General features: G+C 41.0%; 1 protein-coding gene across 1 annotated transcript in view; it reads left to right on the top strand.

The window, feature by feature from the left end:
- ap2a1 (adaptor related protein complex 2 subunit alpha 1) overlaps nt 1-18464 on the top strand; it is a 43326-nt gene that overhangs the window by 10147 nt on the left and 14715 nt on the right. Inside the window, 10 exon segments of the mRNA XM_034202273.1 lie at nt 12288-12481; nt 12757-12886; nt 13141-13242; nt 13718-13977; nt 14862-15030; nt 15291-15428; nt 15664-15846; nt 17566-17663; nt 17746-17977; nt 18180-18368. Coding sequence (XP_034058164.1) covers nt 12288-12481; nt 12757-12886; nt 13141-13242; nt 13718-13977; nt 14862-15030; nt 15291-15428; nt 15664-15846; nt 17566-17663; nt 17746-17977; nt 18180-18368 — 1695 coding nt within the window.

Here is an 18464-nt window from a genome sequence, read left to right as displayed (position 1 = left end):
TTTCACTTCCAATTTTCCAACAAAGTCAATGCAATGCATTTGAGCTTCAACCATTTTGATTCAAATCATTTCACTTTTCTGCATTTCTCCGCCAAGTTCAGCAACAAATGTACACAGTTTACATCATTCACACGCATTTTCAGCAGGAAATGCATTTTCTAGTTTTAACATGCAACTCAATGGGTGGAACCTTTTAAATCCTCTTTTAACTACACCGTGCGCCAAATGCTACTCCTTCCACATACTTTCAGCTAGAGACATCATTCCAACTTTAAAATGACAGGGCTCGACAGTAGCCAGGTTGCCATTGGCAACCTTTCAGAAAAAATGTCAACCACTTTTTGGCCTTTGGTTGCCATCAGTGGCAACCAGTTTTTAATTAAAGAAATAAGGACAGCAAACAGCAAAATGTGCACCCCAAAATAGGTAAATGTTAATTATTTGTTGCACTAAGAGTGATATTTAATTATTGTTGTGACCAGTCGGAACCTGATACTTAAGTTCCACGTGCATTGGTGTAATTACGGAGCCAGAAAGCGATGCACGTTTACTCGCGTGCGCCTTGTGTTCGTTTTACAAAAAATGGCGAAGCAAATTAAGTTGTTTGACTGTGGGGTAAAAAGTTCTGCCAACCCGTCAACATCTCAAACAAATGTTCAAAGTGAGTCAACTGAAAAAGCGCAAGATGAACCCGAACGAAAAGCAAAGAGGAAATGGGTAAAGTTCCTTCAAAATAAGAGTCCAGATCTTATTACTACCAAAATAAAAGTGCGAAACTTTACCATAGGAAAATATTCTATAAAAAGGTAACACATTTTAAATATAGTTAGACATATTAAAGGTGGGGTAGGTAATTTTGGAGAAACCAGCTCGAGTGCGCTAGAACTTGAAAATCTGCCACTTCCTCACAGAGCCCCTCCTCCAACACACACGAACACGCCCATGACCAATGAGGGCACGAGATAAGTTTGTGCACAGATGGAAGGCTGACAGGCAGGTAGGCCATCCAGTGACTTTAGCCGTGCCGGCTCAAATGATTGGTCGTGCTTTTTACAGTACTACGGCTTCCACAGATGACGTTTTTTTATGGATTTGTTGTCAAAGCACTTCAGATATTCATTGCTATCGGGATGTTAAGAGCATTCCATGGAATATAACAAAAAGTGTATCTCGAGCCGGTTTCTCAAACTTACCTACGCCACCTTTAAAGGTAATTTACAGCATCAGTAATTAATATCTAATTCTTAACTGTGAATGGTTTTCATTTATTTAACATTAGAAATGTATTAGTCTGGCCAATCCAAGACTTCAATGCTGAAGGGCCAGTGGATCTATGGTGGGGATCAGCACAAAGGTCAAGACTTCAATGCTGAAGGGCCAATGGATCTATGGTGGGGGTCAGCACAAAGGTCAAGAAAACCCACATTTGAAAGGGAGACAGCGGATGACCAAGAAACTAGTGACTTGCTCAATTCATTTGGTGAGGGATCTGTGAAGAACATGACAACAGCTGCACTACTGGTATTTTGTATATCAGCAATTGAGGGTGGACAAGTTTACTACCATGCACTTAAGTTTCAAATAATTGTGTTAATTACTTATTGTAAAGGATTTGAACATTCTTTTGTGTCACATGTTCATTATTAAGTTGATGTATAACTGTATAGTATCTTAATTATTTAAAATATAAGGTGACTAAAAATGGCAACCGTTTTTTCAGTTTTGGCAACCAAAAGCTGATGCCTGGTTGCCAGCCTGGCAACCACTTTTAAAAGTTAGCGTTGAGCCCTGAATGATCACAAGACCTTCAGCTGTAAAACTTGTTATTCAGATTTGTTATATCTTTTACACTTTTTGAGATATTTAACTTAGTTTGGAGCTTGGTAAAGAGGCTTTCTTCAGATGTTAACATTAGTGTGTATTGTGCAGCTCGTTAAGGCTTAAGGCCCTGACACACCAAGCAGTCACCAGAGAACTCGCCAAAGCCGACTGTTTCGTTGCCGTGTTCTCCTGCATCTTGGCCATGTGTCGCACTGGAACACACCGCAAAGACTTCAGCCGAGCACGTAGGAACTGCACATGCGTGAGTGGCAATAACTCTCCATACCAGCAGGCGGCGGTAGTGTGTATTAGTCATTCAAAAGAGGCAACAACCGGAAGACAGAGAAGAAGAACAGACTACGTGATATAAACAAACAACAAATAGCGTGTTCGTTCCATTTTCACTCTCGTCCATCGAAAACATGTTTCGTGCAGTACTGGAGCTATCAGCCATTGGAGTGTTGCTTGTGGAAGACATTCTCAAGCAACCGTTTCGCTTCTCACGCACTGATTCGCTAGCTGCACAGCCAATCAGAGTGATTTCTTTGTCCGACTGCCTGTGAATCGGCCGTGCGTCGGCCCAAATAAGGCGTGTCACTGCCGACGGTGCGGGACACACCAAATTGAGTTTGGCCGATAGGGCACGCTTCGTCGTCCGACTAACTAAAACGGCAGATTTCGGCCTGGTGTGTCAGGGCCTTTAGAGTGCGTGATGTCACAGCTAAAGTCAGCTTGAAATTCGCCTTACATTTTTTTTTTAACTGCCATAATTCCCAAACCCTACACTCCTGGGACAATGCTTGAATTGTAGGGAGACATCTCTTAGCTTGAAAAATAAATAAAAAATTAAGCAAACAATTGAAAGTACATAAAAAACAGACGCAGATGCTCGTAAGGGTCCTGAGACGTGTTGACATTTCACCGATATCTGCTACGGTTCTTCAACAAAACGTTCACATGTAAGAGGTTTATCTCTCATTCAGATCAATGGAAAGGCTCTCCTCTCACTGATCACCATGGAAACCTTTGATCTCTGGGCTCAAGCACAGGTGTTTCATAACGTCTGCTCAGAATGCCACCAAACATCACATGATGGTTAACACTGTGGCCCTGAACAGCTCTACGTCAAATCTGATGTTACATAATGTGGTGTTACCATGGAAAAGCGCATCCCTCGCCATAAAACACGATGTCGCTGTAACTCCAATTGACACGGTCCGATCGTCCCCCAATTTTCACTTGTATATCATCGGTCCATGCCTCAACAGCTCTAAGTTCAATCTGATATCTCACCATATGCCGTTTCCATGGAAACGCATCCCTCGCCAAAAAACACGATGTCGTCTATGAAAAGGGTCAAAACCGCACCAGACTTCAGATAATGGTTAATGGTCCAGCCCTCAACATGTCTATGTGCCAATAGTCAGTTTTCCTCAAAAGCTGTTGCCATGGCAACGAATCCCTCGCCATAAAACACGATATTGCTATAACTCCTATGAAAATGGTCAAAGTGCTCAAACTTCACATGTGTGCTAACAGTCCAGCCGTGAAGACATCTACGTGACAGTTTTGAGATTTCTTCAAATGCCGTTGCCATGGCAACACAATGCTCACCATGAAACACGGTTTTCTCATAACTTCAGTGAAAATGCTCCAAACGGCCCAGAACTTCACAGGTTTGGTAACGATCAACACATCTAAGCGTATTATGGGGTTTCATCAAATGTCGTTGCCATGGCGACAGATCAAGTTAGTTCAAAAGTTTGCAGTTAAAATATTCTGCTGCTTTCCAAAGCCTTTTTACTTTCTTTTCTCTTCTTAATACACATTCATTCACTACTACTTACATTTAATATCTAACTCCTTCAGCCTACTTTCAGCTACAGAAACAATTCAACTATTACATTATTCAACTATTACAGGACATTGAGGCTATACATTTTTGTTGTTTATATCTTTTAAAACATTTTCTTTTAAATATTAAGCTTCTTCACTATTTTTCCTACTTTTCCAGTTTAACATTTCACTTTCAAGTTTTCAACAAAGTCATTGCATTTGAGCTGTAACAATTTTGATTCAAATAATTTCATTTTTCTGCATTTCTCCGCTAAGTTCAGCAACATGCATACTTGGTTTTTGTAGCTAAAAGCAGCTACAGAGACCATTCAACTAATAACATATTCAGCTTGTTCTACATTTTCAGCTAAATTCAGCAACAAATGTACACAGTTTACAGCAGGGGTCGGCAACCCCTGGCATGCGTGCCACCATTGGCACGCGGCACTGTAACCAGTGGCACACTAGGAATAAGTGGGCAAAATATTAAAATTTTATTTTCGGATCCTGAACGAGACCGCCGCCAGAGCGCGTCTCCCCGTTACCTGCAGAAGGAAGCCATGCACGCAACGCAGCCCCACTCTCTTTAACTCCGACTTTCTGCCGCTTTCCCCCGTGGTGCAGTGCAGATCGTTTCACCACAGAGGAAAACACTTCACAAATTGCAGTACCCATAAGGAGCTGTACAAATGCCGCTGTTTTTGTGTGGCTGTGTCTTTAGTTGAAAGCCCAGTGGCGATCTGCTCATCTCTCATTGAAATAACATGCTACACAGGGTCGGACTGGCCATGTGTGTTCTGGAGAATCACAGAACGGACGATCGTCCTTATTATTATGCCGTTTAAACCAATTATTTAAATGTGTTTGTTAAATTCTGCCTCATGTAAGTTGCGCTGACAGGTCCACACACTGCTTCCCCGCAGCGAGGCTCCCCCCGCCCTCCTGTTGACAGTTCACGAGCGTCGAACCCCCCCCCCCCCCGTTGATAACTCACTATTGTCGGCACGCTTTTTAATGGCACTTCATATCAAAAAAGTTGCCGACCCCTGGATTACAGCATTCACACGCATTTTCAGCAGGAAATGCATTTTCTAGTTTCTATAAATATTCATTATGTGGAACCTACTTGAGCAGGTCTCCCTTGAAAAAGAGATCAATGATCTCAATGGGATACACCTGGATAAATAAAGGTTTGAAATATTTTTTCATCAAAACAAAACTGTAATTCTCTCATCCACACAGTTCGGTGCACCTACAGTATATGGATAAACTCCTGGTGCATGTAATATAATGCCATGAGAAAAAATAGGAGAAAAGGGTAAAATAAAGTATACATATAGTATACAGTCCTGGAAAAAATAGATCACCGCAAATATTCCACTTTCCCATATTTATAGGTTACCCTAAACCAGTTGTTCCCAACCTTTTTTTCTTTTACCAAGGCACATCTGAATATATTTCTCGACCCCAAGGCACACCAACTTTTGGTAGATTTAAAAACCACTTCAGAGCTTTCATTTCAAACCTTTATTTATCCAGGTGTATCCCATTGAGATCATTGATCTCTTTTTCAAGGGTGACCTGCAGCTTACACTACAAACAATAAATACACATACATTGGTTTTCAAATGTGTATTTATTTGAATAGAACATTTTATAGAACAAATAATCAAATCTAAGTCATCCTAAAAAACATATAATCCATCATATAATAACAAGAACCAGACTAAAAACGTCAACACCATTTCTTAGTATGATGAATGAAATATTATAAACAGGCGTACTGGCTCTTTTCTTTTGGCTGAAAATAGTAGGCCTACCTGTGTAAAAACAAGAATACATGTAATTTTCATTCCAACTCTCCTTCTGAGTTTCAAAAAAGGTAGGCCTATAATAACTTAATAATAATTATAACAGAATAATCAGTTTAAACGGCAAAACTAAATAAAACTATGTTAGGCACATTCGTGCGACACTTGTGCCTGCTTTTGGGAGCAGAGTCTCTTTATGCGCGGGGGGGGGGGATAGTGGACAGGGCAACGCGGAGATCCTATTCTACTGACAGCCGAGGGCGGGGCTTGTTTTGGACATACGCGAGTGAGGAAAACGCCAGCTCGCACAAGTAGGAGGTTAGAAACTGTAAAAGCACATTGATGGCACTCTCTGAGAGGGATGTTATACTCGTGTCCCACAAGCAGTCAAAAGATATCCAGACGTAGTTCCCCGTGCTTCAGTTTCAGGGAGCGGTCCTATAGCTCTGCGAGTTCATCCTGAGCTCTGCTGTTTAAACTAGTGGCTGATATTAATGAGAGGATTAAACGGATCCTGCAGGCAATCGAAGTCTTCATTCATAGGAGGGAAATATGACTCAAACCTCTCCTCCAGCACTCTCACCCTCATTACTCTTTTAATATTTTGGCGCGAGGATAAAAAGCTGCTCTGCACGCCGTAAACAATGACGGCTGGCGTAAGTCATAAGAATTTAAGCAGTCAGTATGAGGCTATATTCAATTGAATATGTCTAAATCTGAGCAATATATATATGTTTTATTAGCTTATCAACTCCATTGTACATGTAATAAAATAAAGTGTATATGAAGTGAAGTTTATTAATTGAGAAATAAATGTGGAACATAAAAAAAAAAGATTCTATGGCACACCTGGACTTGTGTGCTGCGGCACACCGGTTGGGAACCACTTCCCTAAACTACTGATAACATTTCTCCCAAATCTGTAATATAAATGTTGTTAATTAAGAATTTATTTCCAGTAAATAAAACTGGTCAAGTAACAATAAAGATGCTTTTTTTCAGAACTCAGTCATGCACAGGAAAACAAGTTCATATTCATTTTCAACACTACAATACAAATGTTTTAACTTGGGAAGAGTTAAGAAATCAATGTTTTGTGAAATAACCCGGATTTACCATCACAGCACGACCTGTTTTGGTACCTGTTGGCTGACTCTACCACTCCTGCCACACAAATTCAAGTAGTTGGGCTTTGACTCGTCTTAATCTTGATGATTCCTGAGGGCTACTTGGTTTGCAGTTGGTTAAACGTGTGCACCTTTGAAAACCAGTTTGCTTTTCCACTGACCAGCGCCATGTAGGAGCCTTTAAGTCGCTGCACCGTCAGAGTGAACATCCCTCAAAGTGCAAAACAATGGAATATTGAATAAGTACGTACTTGTTGGTATCAGAATGATAGCAAAGGGGTTGCCATTCAAAGTATGTGGAAAGGCCTCGTGGAAAAGAGGTAACAGTCTGCCAACAGCAATGTGACACACAGGAAGAGGATGCCAACACACAGGAAAGCTGTAAATGTAAATCAGTGTTATTCCACTTAATATTGATTTGAAACTCTTTCCTAGTTACACAATTGGTATTGTGTTGTTTAAAGATAAATATGTACGGGTTATCTTTGCATTTGTTTAAGTTAAAAAACACTGCACATCTTTTGTTATTTTCACCAGTTATTTTAGTTGACTCTCAATGACAATATTTTTTATTTCAATATAGCTGTCATGAATTTACTGAATAAAACTAAAATGTTTATTTTACTCAAACGCATACCTATACATGTTTAAACCAGATAAATGTACTACATTTGCAATGGTCTTATTTTATATATTCTCCTTTTCCTATTTCTTTAATCAACTTAATAAAACCAAACAAGCCATCTTTCTCTCATGGGGATGTCTAATCAGTTCCTGTTTATATGGGTTCTATCATTCCTGCATCAAAACCTGCATGTTAAAACAAAGTGTTATTATCTGGTTTTTTAGATCCTCAAAATAAAGCTTTTGAGCTCATCATAGTTTAGCTCACTGAGAGCTAAACTATGTGATCACTATGAAATCTGTCTCAGAACAACATGTGAAACACTGCACCTGATCTGAGTGTACTGACTGTCAGTGTTGACAGAAGTAGAGGTAAATGACCTGTGTGTCATCATCCATATACTGTCAGATTCACAAACTTTCAAAGTATTATGCCAGGTATCAGACTCTGTTGTTAATCATTTGTTGCCCTACCGAACCCCAACTAGTTTCAGCTTGAAACATTGGTTCTTGGTCAGGTCCAACTTATCGGTTCTATGGAAATGCAAGCACAACATTTATAGCAATAATCATAAGCAAACCAGAAAAAAAGTCAATTACTGCTATAGCCTATTCACTATTAACATTCTCTGGTTCCCACACAGACCAGCTGGGGCACCCAATACAATATAACATTATTGGCTTTTGACGCAGAAGCCGTTGGATAATAATATATAATAAATAATATACTTTGAAGTGCATACTTTTTTAGCTTATTAAATAAATAAATCGTTAATGCTATTTAAGACTTGTTGGTATAATCAAACATGTTTAACTTACAATGGTGGGTAGTATTAGATTAATGACAGAAATGTAACTCCCCTGTCCGCCAAAATGATGGATAACAAGAAAGTTTAACTCAGACAATTTTATGTATTGATGACCACAGCTCTTAAGTGGCACAGACAATTGAATTAAGAATGTACACCTCCTAACATACCCAAGAACTCATACTAAAGATTTTCTCTTAAGAATAAATATAATGTTGTTGTTGTATTGACCTTGGACACAACTGATTAACAGATAGTCTGTCTTTCTCAGACACAGTTGTGAAATTCAGCTATAATCTATTTTTCCCCAGCATTTTGTTTATCATTTTCAGTGATTAGAAGACATATTTGTTAGCCTTTAATATTAATTATTTTTGTAATAATAACACACAGAACACGTTTATAGATTTTTCATACATACGAATGGAGAAAAAAAAGAACAGATGTTGACAATGAGTCCACTGAAAACGCGTCTTTGTTTCTGAACAGACAGATACAACAATGACATTTTATAGAATTAGTTTCTGTATCCAGAAAAATCTGGACAGATGACCTCTGATAAAATTAGCTATTTTGGTTTATTTACAAGCACCACTAGAACCACAGTTTAGAATACAGGGGGAACCTTTCTCCTAAGAAAGTGAAGAACTTGACAAGACTCTGCTTGTGAGCCTGTGGCACAGCTGTTAGATGAGAGGAGAAAGGAGGAGACACTCCAAGGCCTCAAGTCAGGAGCTCTTCAACCCACTGTCAATGACTTTTTCACAGCACATTGCCCTCTGAATTCTAATCTGTCAAAATCTGACGGGATACCAGCTCCACAGGTGAAAAACTAGTTTGACTTAACAATGCATTAAATTGATAATTTTGCAGTTTGAGTATGATTACGAAGTGAGTGTGTCCCTTTTTTTTCAAAGGCATTTAAATGAGTAATACATATTTAAATGCTCTAAATGTTAAAGCAGAAGAAAAACCTAAGCCACTGCGTATTTCCTGATTCAGTGTAGTGGACCAATTTTCACAGGAACAGGAAATGTTGACTAGGCAGAATAATGTTGAGTCAGGGTCTCCATTAGTGTGCCCTCAAAAACATCTAAACTACTGCTCAGACAGAGTTTGGACAGAGTCGAAGGCATTAATAACTACTATAAACCAAGAACATTTATTACGGTGAGAGCTTTTTCATGATTCACCCTGTGGTTGCTTAATTTGTTAAGGTAATACAAAAAAAAGTAGGAAAAGTGCAACTGTCATATGAACTGCTCTAATTTAATCTCTGAAACAGATTCTTGTTCTTCATGACTGCTATTCAAAGATGTGTAATGTTTTAGCCCCACCTAGTGGTTAATTCACACTAGTGATGTGCATTGGTTTGTGGTTCTTGCAGGTGAGCAATAGAGGCGAAGTTCCTCCCTTTCCGGTGGACCTCCATGGGACCTTATTTCAGAACAATTATTTATTGAAGTCAATGGGGAGAGAAAACGTATCTTTTGATCCCGTTTGAATTGTGCCACGAATTACACATATGATGTTTGTCAATTTAAAAGATAATTTTGCAAGTAAAAAAAAAATTTATTTTGCCGCTCAATGAACTACATCTCTGGTCCCGCACAACAACACACGTCACCAAGATGGCCGTCACTACTGTCTTGCCAAACAAGGGATTGACTACCCTCACTATCACCACAATGAAACACGTCCAGAAGAATGTCATGCAAAGCTGCCTGCCTGCCTTCCTTTGATTTTCTCTGAACTGCCTGATCTTTTTAATGTTCAATGTTAACCATTTGTGCAGATAGCATGAAGTAATAAAAGATCACCGATGCTAATGTAGCGTTGGCATGTCTCCCTCGGGGGCGTCCGGGCTTAAAGGTGTATTATAGAATGATCACACCGATGTGACAGTACTCTTCATAAAATTATGTATTGAAGTCAATGGAGAGAGGAAATTATTTTTTAAGATTCACAAAAATCATATGTGTAATTGGTGGCACAATTCAAACGGGATCGAAAAATAATCTTTCTCTCTCCATTGACTTCAATGCATAATTTTTCCGAAATAAGGTCCCATGGAGCTCCCCCGGAAGGGGAGGGACTTCGCCACTCTATAGAGAGGCGAAGTCCCGCCCTTCTACTTCCGCCCCATGGGACCTTATTTCGGAAAAATTATGCATTGAAGTCAATGGAGAGAGAAAGATTATCTTTCGATCCCGTTTGAATTGTGCCACAAATTACACATGTTTGTCAATTTAAAAGATAATTTTGCAAGTCAAAAAAATACAAATGTGTCGTAAAACTGTGAAGTAGCACATTTTTTGTGTGACAGGCACAATGAACTACATCTCTGGTCTCGCAGAACAACACACGTCACCAAGATGGCCGTCAAAAAAGGGATTGACTACCCTCACTATCACCACAATGAAACACGTCCAGAAGAATGTCATGCAAAGCTGCCTGCCTGCCTTCCTTTGAATCTCTCTGAACGGCCTGATCTTTTTAATGTTTCATGTCAACCATTTGTGCAGATAGCATCAAGTAGAACAGATCGCCGATGCTAATGTAGCGGTAGCGGTAGCGTTAGCATTTCTCCCCCGGGCTTAAATGGTGAATGATCACACCGGTGTGCCAGTACTCTTCAAAGGGTTCACGAAATATGACTACTACTCTTACTGTTAAACATTTTGGGTTACTTAATGTTACTTCATGTTAAGACTAATACAAATGACAAGGCTAAGCCGGCTGTATAACTAACGTGCTTGCTACTAGCTAGGTAGCTAACTTGATCCAGCCACTCCTGGTCCTTTCATCAGACGGGAAGCGAAAGAACGAGCAAGACCCATTGCTTGTATGATAGTTGCGGATTTTTCATAGTCTTATATTTCAACAGTTTTACATCAAACCGTGACTTTTTTGACATGGAAATTATTTGTTAAGATTGACAAACATGTGTAATTCATGGCACAATTCAAACGGGATCGAAAGATACGTTTTCTCTCTCCATTGACTTCAATACATAATTTTTCCGAAATAAGGTCCCATGGACCGGAAGTAGATGGGCGTGACTTCGCCACTCTATAGAGTGCCACAGTGACACATCCTAAAACCCGGAAGTAAACTCCTTCCGGTTCCTTCGACAAAAACGCAATGCAATTTCTCCATAGGATTTTGGAAAATAGCTCGTAATAAGATCTGTGGTTGACACGCATTTAAGAGACGGATCACATTTGTTCAGCCGGATAATATCCACATGTCTATCCTACTTTTATAATTTTATAATCATAAATCTAGTCGCCAGAAGCAAAATGCTAACGTTATGCTATAAACAAACTACAGCAGGGTCGCTGCTTCAACGTCATGCCGACTTAAGATCCATATTCAAAAGTACAGATTCAAAATTGTACAAGTTGAAGCTTTTGTTTTAACAGTTTGCAGGAGGCAGGTACTTGCTTTCAAGCAGAACACAGGGAAAAACAGACTTAGCGGGAGTGTTTTACGTGTTCGGTGTAATGACGTAAAACGGCCTTGACAACTTCTGTAGTCCTATTCAGCCACTTGTTAACAACCATCGTTTTCCAGACACGTTAACTCTTCAAAAATCACCAGTGGGGTCACTGCTGATGGATTTAATGTCGTAGAACAAAACGTGATCCGTCTCTTAAATGTGTCTCAACCACAGACCTTAGTTCCAGCTATTTTCCTAAATTCTATGGAGAAATTGCATTGCTTTTTTGTCGAAGGAAGTGGTAAAATGCTAACTTACTTCCGGGTTTTAGGATGCGTCACTGTGGCACTCTATTTAAAAGGGAAATAATAGCATCCGAGTCAGTAGTTCATAACTTACAGAAACATTGAAATTGTTAATGGTTGATGTATAGGCTGGGTGTGATGGGGTCAAGGACAATTTTAACTTTGAGTGATAGGAGTCGTTAAGCTGCAGTCACATGAAAAGCAGCCTAACCCTACACCCTACACCCTACACCCTAACCCTTGTATTTATATGGAGTGAGCAGTGCTTTAATACATTTTATTTTTTTTAAACAATACCCTGAAAAAGTTCAGATGGTCGCCTAGCAACGTATGGCATGTCCTGCCTTCCCTTGAAAAGTTGGCACAAGAGTAGATATCCAGGGCAAAACATGCTTATGTGTACGGTCCCTTAACCAGATTTCACACCAATTAACACTTTTAATTCTATGTTGTTGAGATGGCTTCACTTCATCTCAGTGGTATCATTGCTGTCTTGTTCTCTGTTACTCCAGGGTTACCTGTTCATTTCAGTGTTGGTAAACAGCAACAGTGAGCTGATTCGTCTGATCAACAACGCCATCAAGAATGACCTCTCCAGCCGCAACCCCACCTTCATGTGCCTGGCACTTCACTGTATTGCTAACGTGGGAAGCCGTGAGATGGCTGAGGCTTTTGCCAGTGAGATCCCTCGGATCCTGGTGGCTGGGTGAGTTCCAGTTGTCTGTGTTGTGTTGTATTGGGCCCAAGGTTAGCCAATCCCCCTGAGAAATAATATTACATTTTTATATTTTTCAAGGTAGTGTATCAAAAGGTAAAAGATCCAACTAGTGACTTCTGCTTTGTGAGTGTTAAGGAAGTAAAATCAATGACATCATCCTGATTTTCTTCTCTTTTGCTGAGTGATGAAGCCAAGGCAGTTTTCTATCATTTACAACACTGACTTCACTTAGCTGCTGGTAACGTTAATGTGCTGCACCACAGTGATACCATGGACAGTGTGAAGCAGTCTGCTGCCCTGTGTCTGCTGCGCCTCTATAAGACCTCTCCTGACCTGGTTCTGATGGGGGAGTGGACCTCCCGCGTGGTGCACCTGCTCAATGACCAACACATGGTGAGTGCACAATTCAGACCCCTGTACACTAGTAATGTGGTCACATAATGCAGTGTTGTTGTGCCTGTTTGATCATGAATCTATATGACATTTTTATGAGTTTTCTCTTATGAACTGACCTTGATCAACATCACAACATATTTGTTTTGTTATAAATATATTTTTAATCGAGGACACTAGTTTCACCACTGATATCAATGGATATATCTATGGGATTATTAATCATCTTATTGTGAGTATGTTTCTGTGTTCAGGGTGTGGTGACAGCAGCCATTTCCCTCATCACCTGTCTGAGCCAGAAGAATCCAGATGAGTTCAAGACCTGCGTTTCACTGGCCGTTTCCCGACTTAGCAGGGTGGGTGGGTGTGTGTGCTTCCTGAATAATAAATTGTAAAAATAAACATTTTATTTAGATTGTGTTGCTCTACATTAACAACAAGCATTCCTCTCCATTTACAATGTTTCCTAAGCATTGACGGCATTGTTTTCTATGAACTTCTGATACTGTTTAAAAGCAAAATGATAAGTTAATCAGTCGATTATCAAAGATCGGCTTCCCAGGTGGATGTGTTGCTCATTACCCAGCGAGTGATATCTGTGCATGCTAGTATATGATAAACACACATTTTGAAATGATTAGTTTTAAGGCAAATACAGAGAGTCTCCATTTGCAACTAACTGGACTCCCACGGTTCTGGTTCTGGATACTGTAGATATGTTTTGGTTATGGGAAAGTAAGCTGTGCTTTGCAAAGACAGTTAGACAGTCTCTGGCACATATTTAGCTTGAATTAGCTGTAATTGCTACAACTAGTTCTGTTGGCTCGGCAGATTGTGTCTTCGGCCTCCACTGATCTGCAGGACTACACCTACTACTTTGTCCCGGCACCCTGGCTCTCCTGCAAGCTGCTGCGTCTGCTGCAGTGCTACCCTCCACCAGAAGATGGTGCTGTCAAGGGTCGTCTGGTAGAATGTCTGGAGACCATCCTGAATAAGGCACAGGAGCCACCCAAGTCCAAGAAGGTGCAACACTCCAATGCCAAGAATGCAATCCTGTTTGAGGCTATCTCACTGATCATACACTATGACAGGTGAGTGTTCCGACTCTCATTAGCTGACACATACAAACAGTCATAGTATTGAATTCAGTAACTTAGCAGTGTACACCTTTAGTGTATCCTCTGCAACGTGAGAAATGACTGGAGGTATTACGTATGTAAACAAGACTCTATCTTCCCTTCACTGTATTACAATAATTTTGTATTAATATGATTCATTTACTATATTTTTTATTATTATTTTATGTTATTATAGTTTTCTTAAAATAGTTCTATCTGTGTTTTTAATTTTAGTTTTATGTATGCACCAATGACATCAAGTCAAATTCCTCGTACGCGTCAACCTGGTAATAAACCTGTTTCTAATTCTGATGAACTAGTGTGAAATCTCATTTCTGGTGTGTTCACATTGGAGGCGAAGTGATTGTCTGAGGATCTCAGTTTGTCATCACTGACGTTGTTACATCAGAAAAACAAAACAAAACCCCAGCCGTTGGCGAAGGGCGATGGCACACAGAGCTCTCAGTTCCAGTTCCTTCCAGACTGTCTGAGGCATGGCAATTTGCGGCTTCATTTATGTTGTTATTGTGAGTGTGGAGGCTTGTGGATACACTCGCCAAAGCTTTCATTCATTGTTTTCACTAACTGGTATTAGTATGTCATTATTTCAGCATCAATTTGACTCTAGTTTTATAATTAAATCAGTCAACATAAGTAAATGTTGTTGTTGGTATCAACATTAAGATAAGCCCCGCCTCCTCGCCAGCGCGTCTAGTTTGTGTGACGCTAGTAAAGACAAATGATGCCGCGGTCAAACTCGCACGAGTAATGCAATGCGAATCTTCTGGAGGGAACGCGCATTTGAACTTAACTGAAGCCTGTTGACAGTGCAGTAAGTTTGGCTGTGTGTTCTGCAGCGAGCCCAACCTGCTGGTGCGAGCCTGTAATCAGCTGGGCCAGTTCCTGCAGCACAGGGAGACCAACCTGCGCTACCTGGCTCTAGAGAGCATGTGCACCTTGGCCAGCTCTGAGTTTTCCCATGAAGCTGTCAAGACACACATCGAGACCGTCATCAACGCCCTCAAGGTACTGTCTCACTGTCGGAACTAAAGATAGTCTCTTACCAGTGTGATCAACTTTTTTCAAGCAGCATAATTCTACCAACCACCAAGTCGTCCCATGTACATTTTCCCTTCACAAATCAGCATAGCTTTCAAAGGTTACAGTCTAAGTGTGTTATACTGTCCAGTAGCACACAGTTATACAGTTGTCTTTTGGTCTATCTATACTTCTGTCACCTTTTCCCCTTCTGTTTTGTCACTGTTTGTCTCTTTGTAACTCTGCAGACTGAGAGGGATGTGAGTGTTCGACAGAGGGCCGCTGATCTGCTGTATGCCATGTGCGATCGCAGCAATGCCAAGCAGATCGTAGCTGAGATGCTCAGCTACCTCGAGACAGCAGACTACTCAATCAGAGAGGAGATGGTGGGTTTGAAAGACTGTTCCAGGTTTTAATGCCACGCTATGTTCAGTTTTTTCCCCAGATGTGAAGACTAAATTCCTCTCTTAACATAGAAGGTGGTTTGTTTCCACCAGTTGCATGTTGAAAATTGCAGTCTTCAATATAGAAAAAACGATTCCAGTAGCCTTACAGTTTACCCAACATATTTAAAGTCTTCAAAGTAATTGAGCTGTTATTTGTTATGCCTTCCTCATTCAGGTGCTAAAAGTAGCCATACTTGCAGAGAAATATGCCGTGGATTACTCCTGGTACGTGGACACCATTCTCAACCTGATACGCATAGCCGGAGACTACGTCAGTGAAGAGGTGTGGTATCGCGTCATTCAGATCGTCATCAATCGAGACGATGTGCAGGGCTACGCTGCCAAGACGGTCTTTGAGGTAACCCTACACAAAATCATAAAATGTAACTTCTGACCGCAGCAGTAGATTGAAATGCAGGTCTTTAGCTGAGAGGGAAACGGATTGAATGTGATGGACTAAAATGTGTGTTGCATATATCTGACGATTATCAAGTACTGAAAAGTGACATAGATTGTCTGTTCAGATACATAATCTAATGTAGTGAAATGTTTTTTTCTTTCTTTGCTAATTGAAAAAAATTAATAGAGTAACATCTTTTATATTTCAACATTTTTTTTATCTTTAATAAGCAATACTAACTTGCAGTCTGTTATCAACCTATGTTATGTAAACATTTTTACATCATTGAGTCCTTTTTTTAATGGTTTACGCTGCGTCCACACTACAGCGTCGACAGCTTCAAAAACAGTTTCCAACGCGTCTGCCCATTCACTTTGAATGGGGTGTCGTCACGTTGCCTCGCTTTTCGTCGAACTGAATTGTGGGTAACATAGCGGTCCGTCTCCGTCGTCTCCGGCGTCAGAAGTTGAACAATGTTCAACTTCTGACGCCGGAGTAGTCAGCGCTAGCTAATCAAATCCCGTTTCTGAAAAGCTGACAGCTCAAGCCCTAGCCAATCAAACCGCGTCTAAGCTGGGAGAGATATCCCGCCGTTCATTTCTATATTTAAAAAAAAAGATGGAGGAGAAACTAATTATCGCCGTAGCAAATCACCCGGTTTTGTATGACCAGACCCTCTTCACCTACCGGGATACAAACCGGAGGAACCAGTCATGGAGGGAGGTGGCAGAGACAGTGGGTGAAACTGGTAGGTTTTCGCCTGTTTGGGGAGTTTATATATATATATATATTGCTCGCATAAAATCCCCGGGGTTTTTTGCGTTGTAAGTCGGGGGCGGGAGATTCATGTGATTGGTTGTTGGTCGCGTTGCTCGCAAAAAATCCCCAAGCTTCAGACACGCCCAGCTCCAAGCTTTTTTTGAAGCTGTAGTGTGGACGGGCCGTTAGGATTATTTTCTTTTTATCATAACGTTTAAACCACCAACGTCACATCTGAGCGATACAGTAACTAAGGGAGACAACCAGTGTTTCAGTGTTTCTACAATAGATGTTTATGATCAGAGGGTCTTAACCTCTTAACCTTAACCTGCAGTTGTTCCAGAAGGTGTCCATGTCCACAATAGTTACGCTGCATTTGTTTTCTTTTGTGTGAATTGTGAAGTATGTTGACAAAGAATAAGCATTTTCTTTGTTCATTTTCTTTGAAGACTTATTGTCTTCCGAGTAAATCGCCAGAAGCTCCAACACCTCCTCATCACTCCACCGCTCCCATGTTTTCTTTTGTGTTGCCATAAGTTAGTCTCTCTCCGTTGGTGCGCTGGGCTAATGCTAATGCTAATACGTGGGCGTGGTTTGCAATTCACCCAACCAATCAGAAATGGGAACCTTTTCCTCCCCAGGAAAGTACCACCTCTCTAGCAGGGACTGAAAAGGGGGGAAAAGTTCCCGAAAAAAAGTTCTAGTTCCAGATCTTTTTGGTGTGAACGCAAAATCCCAGGAACTATCGGAACTATTCCTGGGAAAAGTACTCCGGTGTGAAAGCGCCTAAAGACATCCAAATGTGCATTTTCATGATAGGAGACCTTTAAACTCAGACATCAGGATATATGAAATGTGTCATTTAGCACTGCTGTATTATTGTTAGAAGACAGTTAGTTGATTTATCGTCTCTTTCAGGCCCTGCAGGCCCCTGCCTGTCATGAGAACATGGTGAAGGTTGGAGGCTACATTCTGGGAGAGTTTGGAAACCTTATTGCTGGAGACCCACGCTCCAGGTATGTTGGTTTTTGGCTGCCAAGGCTCTGTGACAGTGACGGTTTAATGAATATGTAATAACATTGCTGTCCTGTCATGCAGCCCCCTGGTCCAGTTCAACCTTCTCCATTCCAAGTTCCACCTGTGCTCCGTGCCGACCCGCGCCCTGCTGCTGTCAGCTTACATCAAGTTCATCAACCTGTTCCCGGAGACCAAGGCCACCATCCAGGAGGTGCTGCGCTGCGACAGCCAGATCCGCAACTCAGACGTTGAGCTGCAGCAGCGTGCTGTCGAGTATCTGAAGCTTTCCTCCATCGCTAGCACAGATGTCCTGGTTAGTTCTTAGGACCCAACACAGTTCAGGTTAAATAATTATGATTTCACGTTTCAAGGACCACAGGTTGACATAGTTAATAAATGTTTGTTACACTGTCTTCTAAGACGATCCAGTCCAAATCCCTGCAGTCATGTTCTTGTTGATGTATGCTCCTCTCTGAGTCTGGACCCACAGCATGAGTGTCCTCTGTGTTGTACAGGCTACAGTCCTGGAAGAGATGCCTCCCTTCCCAGAGCGGGAGTCATCAATCTTGGCTAAGCTGAAGAAGAAGAAGGGGCCCGGTACTGTGTCCGTGACAGATCTGGAAGACAGCAAAAGGGAAGGCGGGGAGTTGAATGGAGGGGGTGAGCGGGGGCCAGACACAGCGGCCATGGCTTCCTCCAATGCTGTAAGCAGACTCTGTGGAGCCTCTATAAACAGTATTTCATGGTTGCTTTTAGCGTCCTTTCATGTATACCAGCAGCTGCAACAAAAATACTACATT

The sequence above is a fragment of the Gymnodraco acuticeps genome, unplaced genomic scaffold, assembly GCF_902827175.1.
Source record: "Gymnodraco acuticeps unplaced genomic scaffold, fGymAcu1.1, whole genome shotgun sequence".
Taxonomy (NCBI): domain Eukaryota; kingdom Metazoa; phylum Chordata; class Actinopteri; order Perciformes; family Bathydraconidae; genus Gymnodraco; species Gymnodraco acuticeps.
This window is presented reverse-complemented; position numbering and strand designations above follow the sequence as displayed.